This window comes from Lytechinus variegatus, chromosome 8, assembly GCF_018143015.1.
Source record: "Lytechinus variegatus isolate NC3 chromosome 8, Lvar_3.0, whole genome shotgun sequence".
Lineage (NCBI taxonomy): Eukaryota > Metazoa > Echinodermata > Echinoidea > Temnopleuroida > Toxopneustidae > Lytechinus > Lytechinus variegatus.
In genome coordinates, this window is record NC_054747.1 from 34,955,188 (window position 1) to 34,974,947 (window position 19,760).

General features: G+C 35.9%; 1 protein-coding gene across 1 annotated transcript in view; it reads right to left on the reverse strand.

Annotated features, from left to right (window-relative positions):
• Window positions 1–1,378: 1,378 nt before the first annotated feature.
• Window positions 1,379–19,760, reverse strand: part of LOC121420429 (cell adhesion molecule-related/down-regulated by oncogenes-like) — a 41,667-nt gene continuing 23,285 nt past the window's right edge. Inside the window, exons 4-19 of the mRNA XM_041615055.1 lie at window positions 17,992–18,276; window positions 16,979–17,125; window positions 16,319–16,468; window positions 15,652–15,927; window positions 15,087–15,245; window positions 14,524–14,634; window positions 13,893–14,063; window positions 13,179–13,286; window positions 12,492–12,623; window positions 11,631–11,853; window positions 10,985–11,159; window positions 10,044–10,281; window positions 9,290–9,535; window positions 8,688–8,881; window positions 7,926–8,280; window positions 1,379–7,158 (exon numbers count right to left, since the gene is read on the reverse strand). Coding sequence (XP_041470989.1) covers window positions 6,899–7,158; window positions 7,926–8,280; window positions 8,688–8,881; window positions 9,290–9,535; window positions 10,044–10,281; window positions 10,985–11,159; window positions 11,631–11,853; window positions 12,492–12,623; window positions 13,179–13,286; window positions 13,893–14,063; window positions 14,524–14,634; window positions 15,087–15,245; window positions 15,652–15,927; window positions 16,319–16,468; window positions 16,979–17,125; window positions 17,992–18,276 — 3,230 coding nt within the window. The 3' untranslated portion in view covers window positions 1,379–6,898. The remainder of the gene's footprint in view (window positions 7,159–7,925; window positions 8,281–8,687; window positions 8,882–9,289; window positions 9,536–10,043; window positions 10,282–10,984; window positions 11,160–11,630; window positions 11,854–12,491; window positions 12,624–13,178; window positions 13,287–13,892; window positions 14,064–14,523; window positions 14,635–15,086; window positions 15,246–15,651; window positions 15,928–16,318; window positions 16,469–16,978; window positions 17,126–17,991; window positions 18,277–19,760) is intronic.

A 19,760-nucleotide genomic window follows, 5' to 3' on the forward strand; every position in this document is an offset into this window, starting at 1 on the left:
AACTTAATAGAATCATGAATCATATATATCTTAAGAAAACAATGAAATCAGTTATTATAAAAAAATCTTAAAGAAAGATAGGAATACAGCTATCTTCAAACACCCACATACCCTCCCACACACACATACACTCTGATTTATATTTAAATCTACGCTCTCTCTGCTACAAACAACACCCGCCCCCCTCTTACATATCGCCACACATGCCGACATAATACTGGAAGAGCCATGGTGTAGCGGTTCTGACTCGCCTTGTAATCAGAGGGTTGTGTGTTCGAATCCCCCACCATGGGCTTGCGTCCTTTGGCAAGGCGTTAATCCACAATTTGCCACTCTCCACCCAGGTGTTAAATGGGTACCCGGTAGGATGCGAAACCCTATGTAGTATATGCCTTGCAATTGAGTCTTGGAACTCTTGTTGGAATGCTCCCCAGGGAGTGGAGTAAGTGCATTGTATGCGGGCATGCAAGGATCCGATGACCGGGGTAATAATATATCTGTAAAGCGCTTAGAGACGTCGTTCTGATGTGCTAAGTGCTATATAAATGCGGAAAATAATCATGATCCTTATACGGATAAATATTTTCGCAGACGATTCATAGAAATTTAGGTGGTCAATAAGGGGTAGATCCAACCATTCCTCACCCCCCCCCCTTCCTTTCCCCTCTCTATGCAATCTCATTTTCTCACATTCAGTACCCTTTCTTTTTATGTTTGATTTCTTATTCTTTCTAGAGATAGCTGTATTTCTATCTCTCCCCAGCTTTATCTAGCCCCCCCCCCCCCCCCCTCTCTCTCAATCCCCCCTCACCACACACATTTCTCTCTCCATCTCTCAGTTTCCAATTCTCAGTCCATACTCTCCTATCTCAAGATGAAAGGCTTTTGTCGAAAGTTGGTAGACCATTTCATAAAGCTGGCCGTTTCATAAATATGTTGTCCAGAGTCAAGAGATTCCGATGGTGTCCAGGTGGGTGTTTTATAAAGCTGTTCGTAAGTTAAGAGCGACTTTAAGAACGACTGGTGAACCTTTCTTACGCGCTTAACCATCGCCAATGAATATACCCTTTACCACTAGAAAAGATCGCCAGTCGTTCTTAAAGTCATTCTTAACTTACGAACAGCTTTATGAAACACCCACCTTGACAGCATCGGAATCTCTTGACTCTGGACGACATATTTGTAATTGCCTGTCCGGTGCAAATCTTCGGATGATCCGCTGTCCCAGTCCACCAACTTTCGACAAAAGCCTCTCAGCTTGTGATTATAATGGCATTTTCAAAAGAATTGATGTGTTGTAGAGAGTTCTCCCTTAGTAAATGCGAAAACTACCTGATATCTTTCAGAACGCTACAAAGTCTGTCCAATACAACATAATTTCTGTTTCATAAGTTTTTGCCATGTTCATGACATGCCACATTTTATTATCATTATATCACAAATATATATAGATTCATTATAATACACTTTCGATGCATACAGACAAGAATAGATTTTTTTTATTATTTATGTAACAAATCAATCACAACATTGTAATGATAAAATACTGTATCTTCCACAAAATGGTCATATTTCACATAGAATATTTAAGAATACAAAAATGTCACTTTTTCCCCATCGAAGGAAACAAAGAATGAATACAATATAGGTATCAATACCCAATACCAAGTTTGTAATTTCATCACACGGGAATGCTAAATTAAGTCACTACCTAGCAGTGTTTGAAATCAAATATTTTTCAAGAAGTACCCTTGAATATTCTGAACGATATCCTCTCAAAAGTATTAACAAAATATTGAAAGGATTACACATCATATGACCCATTTTGCGCATAAAAATGGCAGGCCCACCCCCTTAATTATTTTATCTACACAAGATTGGTATAAGTTTGTTCATAGAACACTTCCACCCTACTATAATACTGATTGCATATGCATTTATTTAAAAAAAAGTGACATAGAATACAACTGGCAAAATAGGGCAAAATGGAAGAACAATTCTGCAACATGGTGGAATTGTGTATCCTTTTTTATAATAAATAAACTAAATATAAATACATCATGCCAACACTACCACATTTTTTGTGATCAAGGACACATCTTAAAGCTAGGATTTGCAAAATACATGGAGTCAAAGCTGTTTTTTATTATTTTTAAAAGACATAGTAAAATCCAGTTTAGCATGTAGTAATGACTCTCCTTCAAAAGAAATAAAGGATGATTTTCAGGATAAGTTCTTATGTGCCTCGTCTTTGATATTAAAAACCAAATAAATAAACCCTGGGAAAAAGAAATACACTGTCTCAATTACTCATTTAAACAAAGGTCATATGATGTCATGCACGATGTCATAAATAACTACAAGAATCACCCCCTATATCAGATATTCACAATTTTCACTGAATAACAAGTGCTCTGGCAAGGTAAGAGATTTTCGTACAAATTTTGATTATGAGATTCAAATATTAAAATTATTCGATTTTATGGTATGGCAGTGAATATAACATGATTTGAATCACAAGAGTACTAGTAGTAAAAAAATGATATGATTCTGGTTCCATTTCATGATTGTAGTTCAATTCATTTACAGTGGAACATCTTATAAGGAAGCATTTTAAGACATGATTGAGATTTAAAAAATATATATGAGACACAGTTGACTCTGACAAATAGTGTTGTAAGGATCTTGCAATCGATTACAAGTCAAATTCAGGGCCCTATCTTACAAAGAGTTACGACTGATAAGATCAATCGCAAATATGGAAAGCCAGCAGCGTCGACATCTAAAATACATGTTAGTTCAAAATATTTTCTAGAAATAATAGATATTGTACATATTCTTATATTCACTGTTTTCCTGACAATTCAGTATGCTTGTCTTTGTTACAAATGACATTGAGCAAATTTCCTAAGGAAAAAAAAAAAAAAATCTGACATTGATGGATTTCCATACTCTTTGTAAAACGGGGTCCAGCTGACAATCTTAAGTCTTGCAATTAATAGCAAATTTGGAAATGATTGCTTGCCTCCTTGTATCAACAACTATAAACTGATTTGGTTTATTCAAACATGTCTTCTATCACTATAAGTTTCTTTGGGTCAGAACATATAATGTGGTACAAATGGACTTCACAAAGTGATATTGTGTGAAAGCGTACTTGCACTACTCCCAAACTTATGGTGAGAGTTTTAAGCTTTGGCGAGAGAGACAACTAAAATGTAAAATCATTACGTCTGGAAGACTTGGTCTTATTCATACCGCATATCAACCTAAGTGTATGTATCTGTAATTTAGGATCAGTGCATATCTTGGTACGTAAAGCCACCAGTCAAACATCCTTATAAAATTATTTTAATGACATACATAGTTACATTTTAAAGCTAGTACAATTTCCTAGAACATATCTCAATGCCTATTTAAATGAGAAATGCATACCTGCCTACCCTGACAAAAATAGGAACATGTTACAAAGAAATTGCCAGAAATATGAACATTCTTAAATCTCTATTCAATACTACAGAACATTTTCCAGGAAATAGGAACACACATTTAAAATGACAATTTTATTTTTCCCCAAAACAAAAAGATTTCTAATAAATAGGAACACTTGGCAGGTAAGGAAATATATTCTTTTAAAAAGAAAAATAAGAAAATAGAAACGTAAAATCCACACAAATAGGAAGATTTTGAAAAAAAAAATACTGGAAGCACATCAAATCATTTCTCCAACCTAGTATGAATTAATGTAAAAAAAATCTTATTGCTGTAAAATAGATTGGTATTGATTTAAACCATGTGACACAAACACTTGTGATTGATCATAAAGTTAAATTAAATATTGACCGTACATTATTATGAATGATGTGATCAATTGAAGATCAGCTTTATGATTAATAATTACGCTTTGTGTAAAGGACTCATAATGACTTAAATCCGATGTTTTATGAATGAATTATCTGATTGTTTGATTTTGCTTTATACTGTTTGTCACAAACTTCATGGAAAGTCACTTGTTATGCAATAAGGAAGACAAAAGAATGGATACATTTTTACTTACGCTAGAAATAAAGAAAAGCACCAAAGGAATCTGTAACCCAAACCCAATATCTTATACGTTCTTATAAAACCAATCTGATAAAAACTGGAACTAGCTAGGGGAAATGGTATCCGTTTCAACAACAAACCCATTTTGTTATATTAATGCAATACAGGTGTGTCGCAACTAATGATGAAGTAAACAGTTTGGTGGTTTGTGAACATATATTATTATTACCAAAAACACCAAAACACACTATATTTCAAGATTCTTCTCAAAAGAACGAATTAGTACAAAATCGTATAAAATATACACAGAATAAAAAGAAAATGACCGTTGAAAATGTACATTCCTTTTTGACTTGTTTATGCATAGAATACACGTACATGGATATCATTCAATGATCCGGATAACAGATCTACACATATTTCAGAGCAAAATCATATGAATATAAAAAGGCAGTGTTATAACATCGAAGACAGCTGAAAGAAACATGGCCGGACAAGGCCAATGTTTCACAATGACTACTCAATTCATAAAGAAAATTGCAAATTATATATTCAAATTGTGAAATACATGGATTTCCGACAAATTTTGACAGGGTAAATGGATGGAAATATTAGTTGTATGAGAATCAGAGGAAATTTTATTGGGGAATGAGGTTACATTTTATGTTGTTGATAACCAACCTATAAATCTACCATTATTTATTAATTGACCCATTGAGGTGAACATCTTCACAAAATCAAAATTATTCTTATTTTCCTTCTCAAAATAGCAACATTCACTAATTTCCTTTCCTTATTGATATTAAGAAGAAAAAATATAAAGAAAATAAGTAAAAGCTTATAATAAAAAGAACAATTTTATAGAAAAGTTGCCAATTTGTAAACAGTGAGCATGTTATTTTCATCGCATTGTCAATTTAGAGAGTGTAATGATCAGCTCAAATTTCACAGCTTTTTATTCAAGAATAGCTGCACATACTGTACAGGAAATTGTAACAATTTTTTTTTTCAGCACAAATTTCTCTCCAATAATACTCAATATATAATTGCTGGTATTTAAAACAGAGGAAATGCAAAAGTGTCTCCTCTATTGTAATAAACCGTTATGGATTGATACAGTGAATTTGATCTTGCTAACGTCCACCAGCGCTCTATACACTCAAACTTCAACAATCCTGGGAGTGTATAATCTATGACTATCGTTTCCCTTACTCTCGCTCCTACAATCAGGATATGTACTGTATGTGACCATCTGTACATGTATAATCCCACATTTGCTTTTTAACATAAGCAACAGAAAGTCGTTTCAATATTCTACAAAATACTTTATCTTCATTTAAGATTTCGGCATGAATAAAATTGTCATGATGAGGTAGAAAAAGCAGAAATAAAACATGAAAAGAAAGCAAGCAAACAAGCCCTTTAAAACGTTGCCCCGTGTATAATGAGTAGTGCTGGATTATTTCCATAGCAGAAGTTGCAAGCCATGAAATAATAGCAGCAGTTTACTTTGAAATTTGAAAATGGTGATTAAAAGTAGCAATATAAAAAGAATGTACAGTATAGGATTAGAGTTCTAATACATTTCCAATCCAATGTGTTCAAATCATCAAATCAAAATCATTCACATGGGTTGCCATAGCAAATTGATAGTTTTTGCTCACCTAGTATCTTAGATTTGATACACCAATAAACAGTACTTCAGTATTTCTTTCTCACCATAGAATCATGGACATATCATTTCCTGTATATAACTAAACTGATATTTTTCTCCACGATTCCTTCTCATTTATGCTTATAATCTGAGTTTTGGAGAACACAATAAAATCTTTAAATGAATACAATTCGCATCGATAGGTTTACCCTTTGTAACAACATTAAGCAACATGTAAAATGCAAATAAAACAGTAATTCAATACAATTAAAAATAGTAATGACCATTCTTCATTCATTGAAGAAAGCTTTTAACTTCCTTCTTCATCATACCTCTCAAATACATATATCAACTGATCTATTCTGATTGCAGAGCGTACATAAGAACTTAAGAGATCCATCGATAATTGATTGCAAGAGAGTCACATCGATCTCATCTATAGGAAGCCATTGATATCAAAATTACTAAGAAATTGTTCTTGAGAGATAATATGACATGAAGTAATGCGTATCTGAAAAAAATTAAACCATTGTATATCGTTGTTGATTCGGTGTTGTTTATTCTATAGGATGCATACATCTCTAATATTGTTCACTTTTCAGACATCTCCAATTTGCATGCCATCAAATTTCATTGACTTATCACAAACTTGTAGTCAAACTCAGATTTGATTTCAATACTTAAACACAAAATGGAGCATCAACATTCTCAATATAATTTTATATACAAAAACGACATATTACCATTTTATACAGCACATCGTATAATAGCATAATACCGATAATAGACTCTCTTCTTTGCATGAGAATAGACAAATGAATAGCTCTCGTACTGTACAGATTAAATTCTCATTATAAAATATATACCCAGAAAAATATCATAACCTTTCAGTACAAAACACAAGAACGCAGACAAAGGCACGTGGGAAGAAGTTTGATGTGTAGACATAAAAGGAGACATTGAATGCAGCAAAAGAGATACGTAAAGGGAAAGGAACTGCTTAAGCAAGCTATCTTCTTTGCTTCAATTGCCTTGAAAACTACCATTCTAATGGGAGACAAGGGGAGAGGGAACTCCATAGTTCAACCGAGATATAAGAAAAACTTGACATCTACACATATAATCTTTGACAGGGCAGTGGAAGTTGATTGTTATACATAAACATACAGGATGGTGGGTGGTGCAAAAAAGGGCGGGGCATCAGACGTCTGTAATTTTCGAGCTACTACTGTGATGGGACGACAGCTGTGATTGGTTGTAGCTACGATGGGACGACTCTGATTGGTTGGAGCTGTGATGTGATGAAGCCTCTGATTGGCTGGAGGCCGATCTCGACCGAGAGGGGGCGTGAGCCTCACAGCAGATCCTCGAGTGGGCGGGGGATAAGGTAGGCGTGGTTTGAACATACAGATCAGGAGGCATGGTGGGTAAGCTTAGGGTTAACGACCCCGTATCTTTACCTAGAAAAAGAAGAAAAGGAATAAAAGATGAGTCAAAATCCTAAAACAACCATTCCAATTATTTATTCTGCAAACCAATTACAATCTATTCCAATTTCTTGCCGAGCATCTGTGTAAGTCAATGTTAAATATACAATTTTATAAATGCCCTATATAGTTAATGACTGAAAATATTTTTTCATAGACGCATGAATGAAGTGGAAGCGCCTTGGTGTGGTGGTTCTGACTCTCGCCTTGTAATCAGAGGGTCCTGAGTTTGAATCCCACAATGGCCTAGCGCCCTTTGGCAAAGCATCAATCCACACTTTGCCACTCTCACTCAGGTGCTAACTGGGTACCGGTAGGAAACAACCGTCACTGTGGTTGGTTTAGCAAGACAGCATCTAACAGGCTGCGAAAGAAGCTACAAATCTAGTGACCAAGTACTAAAACAGTTGTAGATTGATAAAGCTCTAAATAAAAGCCAATTATTATTATTATTAATGAAGTACTGAGTCTAATGCTATTTTGAATGCACAAGTAAAAATACATTTCAGTTTTATGACAAAGTGGTTTTGTAGGAAATTAATATCACATGGCATATGAGAGAGATGCTCTTATGTGATATCACGAAGGGAAACTATCAAAATACAACAGTCGTCCTCTGATAAATTTTTAAGAAGCCTCAAATAATATATTTCTCTCGCTTTTCTACACATTTATTGAAACAAAGTTGACATCAAGGTGAAGTGTCCCTAACAAAATATGGTAAAGAGAAGTCTTCTTACCATCTAATCCTTCTCTACTGCCTCCAGTCCTATTAGGCCGATCGTGCACCGTTATGCTGGCACTCCCGACGCCATTCTCCTCCCTCTGTAACCGAGGGTTGACCCGTATGTGGCACACCGGCCGTGGTGGCGGGGGCGCCCCCACAGGAGGGGCGTGGCCTAACTCGTGATTGGACGTCGCATGATGGCCCTTGATGCTGCCATTGGTTAGGCTATTATAACTATGATGGTTGTTGGTTGGGATGGTGGTGTACATTTGGTGGTCTTCGTAAGGTACCGTGGATGTCTCCGGTGCCGAGTCGTGGTGCGGGCCGCTGGTACCACAGGGAATGTAAGGGGGACCTCCCAACGTGTCCTGATGAAACAGACAATAAGAACATGCACCAATTAATTGAGATTACTGGTAAAATCACCTGAAATTCAGAAGGGTAAAAGGTTATGACAAGTATTAAAACATATAGAAATGCCTATAATTATAAATCAGACTATTTCAATTTTGCCACCTTGTATTCTACATTCCTGTGAGAAGGCAAAATAATAGGACTTTCATGATTACACAAATGTCCTCAATACTTCTATCGTATTTACTGTTACAATAACACTGGAATTTTGATCATCAAAATCAAGTAATGAATATAAGAGGTCTCAAGATGTATACCTGTGGAAAACCATATTATCAACTAATAAACATTAGTAGTCCTAGGATGTATACCTATGGAGAGCATACAATCAAGTAAACAAAAGAGGTCCTAGAATGTATACCTGTGGGAGTGCATAGAGAGGCCTGGGTTTGGATCCACCATTGGTTTCACTGTAGGGATTGTGTCTGCCAGCTACTCCATTTGGACCACTGTGATTGCTGTTCGGCTTGCCGTTCATGTAGGGGTACTTGGCACCATCTAGGTAGGCAAAGTTACCATCGTACATCGGCTGGTTGTTCCAGTGAACAGGGCCATCTGCAATGACACACACACAAGAAAAATTGTTACTCTATAAACCGATTGACGATGGTGTCTGGGATATTTGTACTGTAATTAAGAGCATTTATACCTGATAACACAATGCTGCAAAATAAAACAAATGAAATAAATTCTCAATGATTGAATTATTAACTAAAAACAATTATTATCTAGTACTTCTTTTGACGTCTAATGATAATATGAAATGTGTTATTTCATTATTTTGACCTTTTAAAATAATCCTCTGTAAATCCCTGTTCAAAGAACAATATTTCTTTTAGAACAACTATTTCTTTATGGATCAAATGAAAAAAATGAAACTTGCGGTCTTAATCGACAGGTCTCTGTGTAATTAAAGAAATATCTGAATAATCGGTGATGGAATGATGATGCCAATATACTTACTGGAGTCTCTGTTGACTTGCTTAGCTCTCCATACACACATGACAGCAAACATGATCAGAACGAGTAACATCGCCCCCAGCACCACCCCGAGGGTGATATAGAGAATGTCTTCACTCTGTCCCCTAGGGGGGTGGGGAGGGGCCAGGGTGGGGTCATCATCGATGAAGGGTATGTGAGGACTGAGGTCTATCGGGTGGCCAGGTATGGAGGGACGGATGATGATCGGTGGGGGCTCGGTTTCACGGGCTGTAAAAAAAAGGTAATTAAAATAATTCATTTAGACTTTGAACAATTCAAACATATATATATATCCCTACACAAAAAAGCAAGGCTTACTCAAAATGAAGGTATTGGCAATGCCAGTTTGGTAGATGGGCATGCTGCTATATAAGAGTTCCCTTTTAAAAGTATTTGGTGTCTTTTATTCATGATATTAAATGAGATTGCCGGTTCTTGGATGACAAAATCAAAAACTTATAAAAAAAAAATGTCCATATGAGATTGAAAATAAGCCTCATGTAAAAAAAAAATATGTAACTCCACTTTTTTCTATACATCCTAAAGACGGCTTTTGTGCGTTTGTGAACAGCTTCACCAGATTTCATTCCACTCTTATCTCTCATGTGTACGTAATTTCATCTTGAATTTCGCATTTTTCTTCATTACATTTTGTAGAATGTCTTAATAATTTTGAATTGAGCACAAAAATGAACTGGATATATTCCTATTGGCTAAGATAAAAAGCATAACCTACCAAGAGTACTTCTTATAATGACATTGCTGCCTTTGCTTTCTCCTGCACTGTTGAAACTCTCAACCTTGATGTCATAACTTTCCTCAGGTTCCAATTTCTCGATAAGATAGCTCCTGACATGTGCACCAATGATGGGCGTCCGGACGTAGTCGCGGTCATCGTCGCTGTCAAAGTTACGGATGTAGACGTAGAAGCCTTCGATGTCCTCGTTGGTAGTAACAGGAGCAGAAGAGGGGTACTGATTGGAGATGAAATGGCATAAAGAATGATCAGTTACAGTTTACTATTTTTCTTTAATGTTCATTGTTATAATAATACACAATATATTCAGCTGCGCTTGTTCAGAGCTCTTTTTACGTAATTCTATGTGTACAGTACACAGCAATTTTCTTAATTAAAAAATATGTTTTCTATTTTGATTTGAGGATTTGAAGCCAAGATAAGCTTATTTAAAAACACTGATAACACAAAGTTAGAAAACATTACAAATATAAATGGTTGTACAAGTAAACTTGCACAACTCAACTTAAAGTATATTTGCCAAAATCACAGCAAATTTTTAGACAGGATTGTGTAAAATATGTGTTTTATACCTCTTTTGAGTCAAATTTGTTCTTAAGTAAAACAGATCTGAGGTACCAAAAGATTTGACTTAGGCAAAAGTTTCCGAAATATCAACACTAACAAAAGTCATAAACATGATTAGAAACAAGATTAAAATATATGCAAGTGTCGTAACAAGCAGTAAGAGTAATGAATATCATGGAGTTGAGGATTCCAACACAATTATTCATAGAAGCCTGAAATATCTACTGGAACTTGAAATTTCCTTGTTACTCCCTGTTTCCAGTTCCTTTCATGAGGTAAAGAAAACTGTTTGGCTGCATTTGTCCATATGGCTTTAGGACTATATAACTTGACATGAGACTTGAACTACTAACCTCCCACACCACTCTGATCGTGGTGGAAGACTCCGGTACGCATTCCATGATCCGTGGTGAGATTGTTGGCGCCCTCTTTGGGGCGACCACCGGGACAGAGCTTTCGAGAAGTTTCCGGTTGGATAAATCACTGTGTGGACTCTCACCATAACGATTTGACGCAATTACCCTAAACCTACAGAGACAAGTTGAGAGAGGAATATTGTGTAATTGCATTTTTTTATCAAGTTGCCAGATTTCTTTACATATTGTATGAATCAAAATATTTTGGCATAAAATAATCAAATTCTTGTCTTTATCGCACAGCAATATACATTTCTTTTTCTTAACATCTAAATAGGAGAAAACTATATCTACATATTACAAGCAAAATCATGGAATGCTTCAAGAAGATCATTTCTGTGCCAAATGGCTTGACTGAAAATGAGGTCTAACTCCATTAAAAACATAAGACAAGCTAAAATTCAAACATAACTTTAAGCCCATCAGAAGAACATTTGGAACTTGTGTATGATTTTTCTCAGTTGTATTTAAACACAATTTGATGCAATTATTCCCACAAGAGATACAGAATGGCAGACAGAATAAGGGCGAAAAAAAACTGTAAGAAAGGGAAAAGCAATGAAAATTGGGAATATTCATGTACCTATAGATCTTGCTTGGTTCTAGATTGGTGACTTGGTAGGATCTTTGCTGAGGGCCGATAGTATTGGAGGCTGTCCTCCATCCTTCTACACCCCTAACGTCAATATACTGGACTGTAAAACCTGTGATCGGAGCACTGTTACCAGCATTGTTGTACGTCCAGCTTACCTCTACCGATGTCTTGGCGATCTTGACGACTTGAGGTTTGCTTGGCTGCTCAAGAGCTACAAGAATCAGGAAAAGAAAGGTCAAAATTACACTGTATTCTCTCTGATGTTATCGCCAATTATGATGGATAACGATAATTGTACATTTATATTGCGCAATTCCTATATGTATATACCCAACTAAGCATCACAATGATATCATTCTAATAATCCTGAGTTAAGCCATGCGGCCTACAGGTACTCAAGCTTTCTTCCAACCCAGTGCCCATTCACCTCCCCTGGGTTGAGTGCAGCACAATGTGGGTAAATACATGTATGTTGGTGAAGGAAAACACGCCATGGCGGGGAATCAAACCCCTGTCCTTTGGATTGAAAGATGAGATTCATAACCACTAGACCACGACCGTGGTCTGTAGTAATGTAATTAATAATCAGTGGTCATAAATGACATATCTCCCAATTGTTATCAATGACAATTTCAGTGCCTAGATTTTGCCTAGAAAGAGTGATTTATTTCAGGAATTTGGAGACTAGCTTTCCAGATAATACAAGGTTGCCACCACTGCCACCTTTCTAACACACAACTCTTTCTGAGCTGCACTCAAAACTGATAAATTTTAAGATACAAGGCTCTAACACCCCAGCAACAATGAAAACAAACAAAACTGAAATGAGTTGTAATGGATGAAACTTACGTGGTCCTGGTTTTATGCTGGCCTCTCCGTTGGTATCCACGATGGTTGTGATACCAGAATCGCTGATGGCGCCAGAGAAAGGGGGTCCAATCACACCCTGGGTAGGTGTCGTGGAGGTGGTTGGAACTTTCTCTGTTAACAAAAATTAAAGATACAAAAGATTAAGTCAAACAAGTCATTTTGATTTTTATCTCTTGACATGCTTGGTGAATTGCAGCTCTACGGGATTGTATTATAATTTGGTGCTGATTGGCGACTGAGGTGTGATAAGAGTTAATTAACATGTTGGTGATTCCAAAAGCCAATCAAGTAATGAGAAAATTAAAAAAATAAAGTATTCAATAGAATAGTATCCTGTGATTGCCCTTGATAAGTATCTTTGGCATTTGGCAATTCCTCCATATTCACCTTTACATATGATTCATTTGTTTCATTTTTGTTATGTGTATTTTTGTCGTGATTTTAGATTGTTCATTGGGACAATATTTGCATTAGCTTTGACACTTAAACGATTTGAGTGTGAAACAATCATGTCACTATCTGGAGGCTTTTTCATAAATGATTTTCAAGGTATTTTCATAGGTTGCAAAAATATTTGGGACAGATTTTCCATTCAGATTCTTGATAACAATACAAACTTTCAATCTACAAAATCTCTGAAATAGCAAATTCTTCATTCCAACTCACCTAATACAGAAAGGTATGCTGATGATTTGACAACACCATGTCTATTAGTAACAGTACAGGTATACCAGCCGACATCAGTCAGATCCACCTTGAATACAGTGAGTCCTCCTAGTGGGTACAAGAGGACAAAACAAAATGACGTTGACTTAGGATTTAAATTATATTATGAGGTTTGGGTTAATATCTTTTTTCATTACATACCAAAATGTGTGCCCTGCATGACATATTACGAGCAGCCTTACAGCAGTACTGAATAGCCTAGGTAAGAAAAATATCTCTCAGAAATGTTTTGTCATATGGTAATAGAATTGATCACATATTTTTTTTTCATAACAATAATATATGTATCTCAACATCTGCTGTCCCCCCAAACAAAACAACAACAAAAAAACAATGATCATTAGCTGTACTAAACAAATGTTTTTTTTAGGAATTTACAGAATTTACAGAATTCTATGGGCTATATGCATTTTTAACAAGAATATCTCATTTTTGTATAAAATGACATGAACCATATTAACAACACCCAACAAGATTTTAATGCTATTTACACAAACAAACTAGATTAACAAGGTACATTTCCATCCTTGTCGAATCTTGGCTCAAAATGGCACTGTTCAAAAGTGTGACTGTGCCATCCGATTGTTCAAATTTCTTTTATTGATGAACTATATTTCAAAACCAAAACAGAAGTTTTAATGCTTGTGTGCTTACCTGAATCTTCAGAAATAAAGGTTTTATCGGTGTTAAATACATAGTTACGCCTAGGATCCTCCCAAGTTACAAGGGGTAATGGTTCACCCCTCGTCCGGCAGGACAGGTACACCCTCTCACCCTCGATGGCTGTGGTGTTGATGGGGGGTTCTATAACTGATGGAAATCCAGCTGAAAATAAAAGATGAAAAAAATTATGACATCATTAATGGCACCAACGTCCACCATCTTCTTCATATTAAATATTCTACAAGACTACCAATACCATAACAATCATCATCATCATTACTACTGTCCCCATCCCGATAATATATTCATCATCACAATCACGATCATCATTACCGTCATTACCATAATCATTACCATCGTCATCATCATCAGCAGCAGCATAATTACCATCTCCAACACTAACACCATCATCATTATCACCACCACCATCATCATCGTAACTCATCATCATCACCATTATCATCACCATCAGCAGCAGCAGCAGCATTGGCATTTTTACCATCACCAGCACCACCATCATTATCACCATCACCACCACCACCATCAACATCATCATCATAATCATCATCATCACCTTCATCAATGTCAGTTTGCTAACTAAGAAGTATTACGTCTTATTTACCTGAGACTCTGAGTTGAGCAGCAGCTTGTGTGCTACCTTCCTCTGTGTTCACTAGACACTGGTACATACCAAGATCTTCCAGACCAACATCATTAACAGTCAGTGTACGACCTGTCCAAAGACAAATCAATTATTTCCAAAATGTTTCAGCATATAAGCTAAAAAATGTTCAATGAAAGTTTCCTCTCTCTAAAAAAGCACTTGTTTAAATAATTAGTAAATGGACATCAAAAAGTAACAAAGATGATTTCATGACATTTACAGCTCATTTCATGTATGGGCTTGGTTTTATTCAAGCAAGACAAAAATCTATAGAAATTTTAATTTGATCAGGTACCATTAAGAATTAATTGGTTATAAAATCTATAAATTTATCCAATGAAACACATTTTTGTTATATACCATTCACATCAAAACTGTTTATGGAACACATATATAACCTTGTCAAGAACTAGAATAGTGACGTGCAATTCTTGGGGATATACCAAAACTTTAAGAATCAAAATCTACACCGTTTGAGAAACACCACACGACAAAAAATCTTAAGAATGAATCTTAATTACCATTTAATGAGTATTTATGACCATCCACCCTGATGTCTTTTGCATTATGTAACCACTGGATGTCATCTGGTGAAGCTCGACTGATAGAACAGCTGAATCGAGATGGATCCCCAATGCTTGCTACAGCATCGGCTGGGCCAGTGCGGATAGAAGGCGCTTCTGAAATAATATTAGAAATGAAGGACTCATGTACACATGTAAGCATTATCCACGATCAAATGAAAGAAAAAGGCTACTTTGCATGATAAATAGGAATGTAAACTTATTTGTGACAGCTTAAATGACCAAATGTAAAATTGGAACACAAATTTGTGATCGATTTTCGTATATTTCCTTACGGCCATTCCGTCCTGAAAAAGTGTCACAGCAATCATGAAAGATTGCAATGCTACAGGCTGAAAGATGGTTAGGACAATAAAATGTAATGTTTTTTTAATGAATGTGGCTTAGAATGACTGTGGTTGCAAGTCAGTACCTTATGGTTTGATTAACTTTGATAATTCACCTTTCCAAGGAGAGTAGGAGAGAATAGTTTGATGAAATGAACAAAGATCTTCCTACTCACTTGTGACTCTGAGAGAAACTTCTTGGCGATCCACCTCAACAGCGTTATACTCCGCGATGCAGACGTATGCACCACCGTCTTCAACTGAAGCAGAAGGAATGACCAAGCTACCGTCCCGCTCAGTGACGTCCAACGAGAGATCACCGGTCAATTTCTCCCATCGGACCCTACTGGACGTTGGATGACCACCAGTGACCACACACTCCAAGATAGCTGGGTCGCCACGGGACACGACAGCACCGCTTGAGTATGCTATCCTTGGAGCATCTTCTGGTTCTATGATGGGTGAAAAAAAGGATGTTTTTCAGGCAAATGTCAATGCATTTGATTCATCTGTGCAGCTCCAAGCCAATATTAACATTAATTTTAAACATTTCATTCAATTTTTCCCTCGCGATCTTTGGTACTGCATTGTGACCTTTATTTATCATCATTACCAAAAGCTTGGAATTAGAATGATGACCTATAGCACACTGAAGAGAATCAAAGAAGACAAATTGATTTTCTTAATGTTTCTTATATGATCTATGGATTGAGATGATGATGATGGTAATGGTTATGTTGATGATGATGGGGATGATGAAAATGATGATATTGGTGATGATGGTGATGACGATGATGCAGGTGATGTTGACGATGACAATGATGATGACGACATTGTTCATACCTCCTTGTCTAACTTCTAATAACGTTCCATTCCTGGGTGATAATCGTTTATTGGTCGTTGGGTTGACTGCTGAACAGGTGTAGAAACCGGCATCACTAGATGATACATTGAGTATGTGAAGATTACCAGAAGGCATTATCCTGTAATGATCTGTAAATCATAGAAAAAATGGTACGTAGAATAAAAATAATTGTTGTAGACATATAATGTATATTCCTACCACTCTGAAATGAGTAATTACAAAATATTCATAATGAAATTAAGTGGTTGTTGTAAGTTAGAAGAGTCCATTTTGACAAATTTTGAATGTTTATCATGTCTACAAACCGATCAGATGGATATTTTCAGTTACCATCTTGATACAGTATATGTAGATTCTCAGAGGGAACTATCCTGCATATCTTATAATAACAGAAATGGTGTAATCCGCAATACTACATGTATAATAAATGGAAACTATTCACAATGAAAATAACTTTTTACTTTTACAGGAAAGCAAAAAAAGATTTGCCAAAGCAATCCTCAAGTGACCACCAGCACTGGTGACCACATACTATAAACATGAGTGATCTGTGACAGCATAAAGGCCTATGTTACTTTATATTACAAATCATTCCAATACTACATTAATTTCTAATTGAATAGCAGACAAATGCCTACCTGTACTTTCTGTTATCCATCTATTCTTGAAACTATATTCCATTCTAGCAGGTGGTTTGCTTTCGGGTAATGTACAAGGAATAACACCAACTTCGCCATGCCATGAGAATACTTCAGGGGGCGGTTTCTCTGTAAATTTCTTTATATCTGTAAAAATGTTACACCAACTTATGCATTAGTTCAAAAGATCTAAACACACTCATTGAAGGATTTACAATAGGTTTTGTTCTTGTATTTATGAACATAATCATCCCTCCAAACATCAAGTCAATCATTATTGCCATTTAATCATCATCATCATCATCACCAGCACTATCATCATCATCATCATCATCACCATCATCATCATCACCATCATCATCATCATCATCATCATCATCACCACCATCATTATCATCATCACCACCATCATCATCATTATCATCATCATCACCATCATCATCATTATCATCATCATCACCATCACCACCATCATTATCATCATCATCATCATCATCACCACCATCATCATCATTATCATCATCATCACCATCATCACCATCATCATCACCATCATCATCATCATCTCCACAACCAATAACACGATCATCATCTCCATAATAATAATAATATAGGATTTGTATTGCACACATATCCACCTTGTTAGGTGAATAAGGCTCTCCTACATTACCCCGGCTAAGTAAGTCTTATCATATTACCATCATATTATCAAAGATACTGCACAGTGCAATGCACTTTTACAAAAGATAGTACATAGTGAAATATACTTTCATTTGAAACATATCCCCAGTTGTGACAATCATGACTGTACAGGTATATATCAAAGCTGTTTTCCCCGAGAGATGTGCTAATAGTAGAACACCAATGTGTGTTCAATGGGCATACAATTACTGCATTGGTAACTTTTTACTAATCAGAGTTATTGGACAGCAAAGTTTGGAACTTTCTAAGTATGTGGAGAATAATTTTTCAAATCACATTGCAGGATAATTGATGAAACAATAGATACTCACAAGCTGCTTCTAATCTTGCTATTCTGCTGACGACACTCCCAACTCCCGTCGTCGCGACACACTGGTAATTCCCAACATGAGATAAATTCCCTTCGTCGCTTTCAAAGTTTCTAATTAATAATGTGCCACCATTTGTAGCAATGTTTGGAAAGTCAGTAATATCAACACCGTTTAATCTCCATGTGATAATGGCTTCCTTGGGGTGTGCGCTGCATCGTAATTTGACGCGGCTGAAAGGGCGGACGGGTTTTGAGGTAGGCTCCCTCCTCAGTTGCGGAGGAACATCTGAAAAATATAAAAAGAGGAAAAATATGAAAAGAAGAGAAAAAAAATTGAATATTTGATGGTAAACCAAACACATAACATGTAATAATGCTTGAGTTGTTGAGAAATGCCTTCAGAAAGAATAGAGGAAAATCAAGTCATTCAATAAAAGTCAAACATGAAATAATTACATAATAATCAGATAAAACATATATTCAATATGTGCATTAACATCATAATCTTATTTTTCATTTCTTAGTTTTTTTTAAGTAAATGAGGTATGTCAAACATAGGCTTTGCTTTATTTCAACAATGGCCCATAAACCAATAACATTCTCTTCTGCAAGTAATTAATACCAAATGCAAATTGTACTTTTTTTCTAAGATCGTAAAACACAAGTTGCACCAGATAAGACTATACCAAAATACAAACACACGATGCAAAGGCTAACACTCAATCCCCCCATCATCATCACTACTTTAAAAGTACATCATTTGTGTGTTCTATTATTTACATTTCTTCATATTTCTACCCTGCATGACACCAACAGTCAAAACCTTGCAGAAATTCTTCTCCCTTTCATCTTGCCTTCTCTTCCGACACTGTTGGTTTTACCATTGATTAAATCAAATCGACGCTCCATAATGGAGGATCGAGCAACACGGCTGGCGCTGCCGAGTGGCCGGGCCTGCCGGGAGGCCGCAAAGTCGACTTGCGGGGTCGTTCCGTGCCCCAATGAAGCTTTAATAGACATCCAGCTGAGAGGGTCTTTAACACTAAGCACGGAATCGTGACAGGATGCGCTTAGGTTTACCATCATATCCACTGCTCTACATTTACCATACATGCTCATTTATAATAAACATGTTCCGCAGGCTTTATATTCATTCAAAACACACGTTCCACAAATATCAATACAAATTGTAACACACACATTTGAACACACATTAAGCACACACATTTCAATGCATATTCCAATACAATTCATTTTCAAACGACACATTTCAAGAAAAATTCTGATTGATCAATCCACACACTTCCAATACATTCTGTATTTAATACACACATTTTATTACAATTTGTGATCAATTTCAAGGCATATTGCTCTATATCACAAATGCTATCAATCACAAAATATCCCTCTTTACACCAAGATTTGTTAGCTTTGTCAGTGCCTCTCCTCTTGTCTTTAAAATTTGCATCTTTTTTAAAAATATGGCTCTATCATGAAGTATGTTCATTATTTCATTTCCATATCTCACCCGAGTATTATCATTCACATCATCATTATTACAGTATCTGTATAATTTGTTGGTAAGAATATGCCACATAACATAATTTACAAAATGCAATACAAACAAAAATCAAAGTTAATTGGGCAAAACAACCTGAAACAACCCTACAAACTATACAATATAATCTTGCCTTAATATCATGAGAATTACTAGGGGTGTGAAGTCACCCAATTTACCAGAGAGTTCGCACCATACGTGCTTCACTGTCA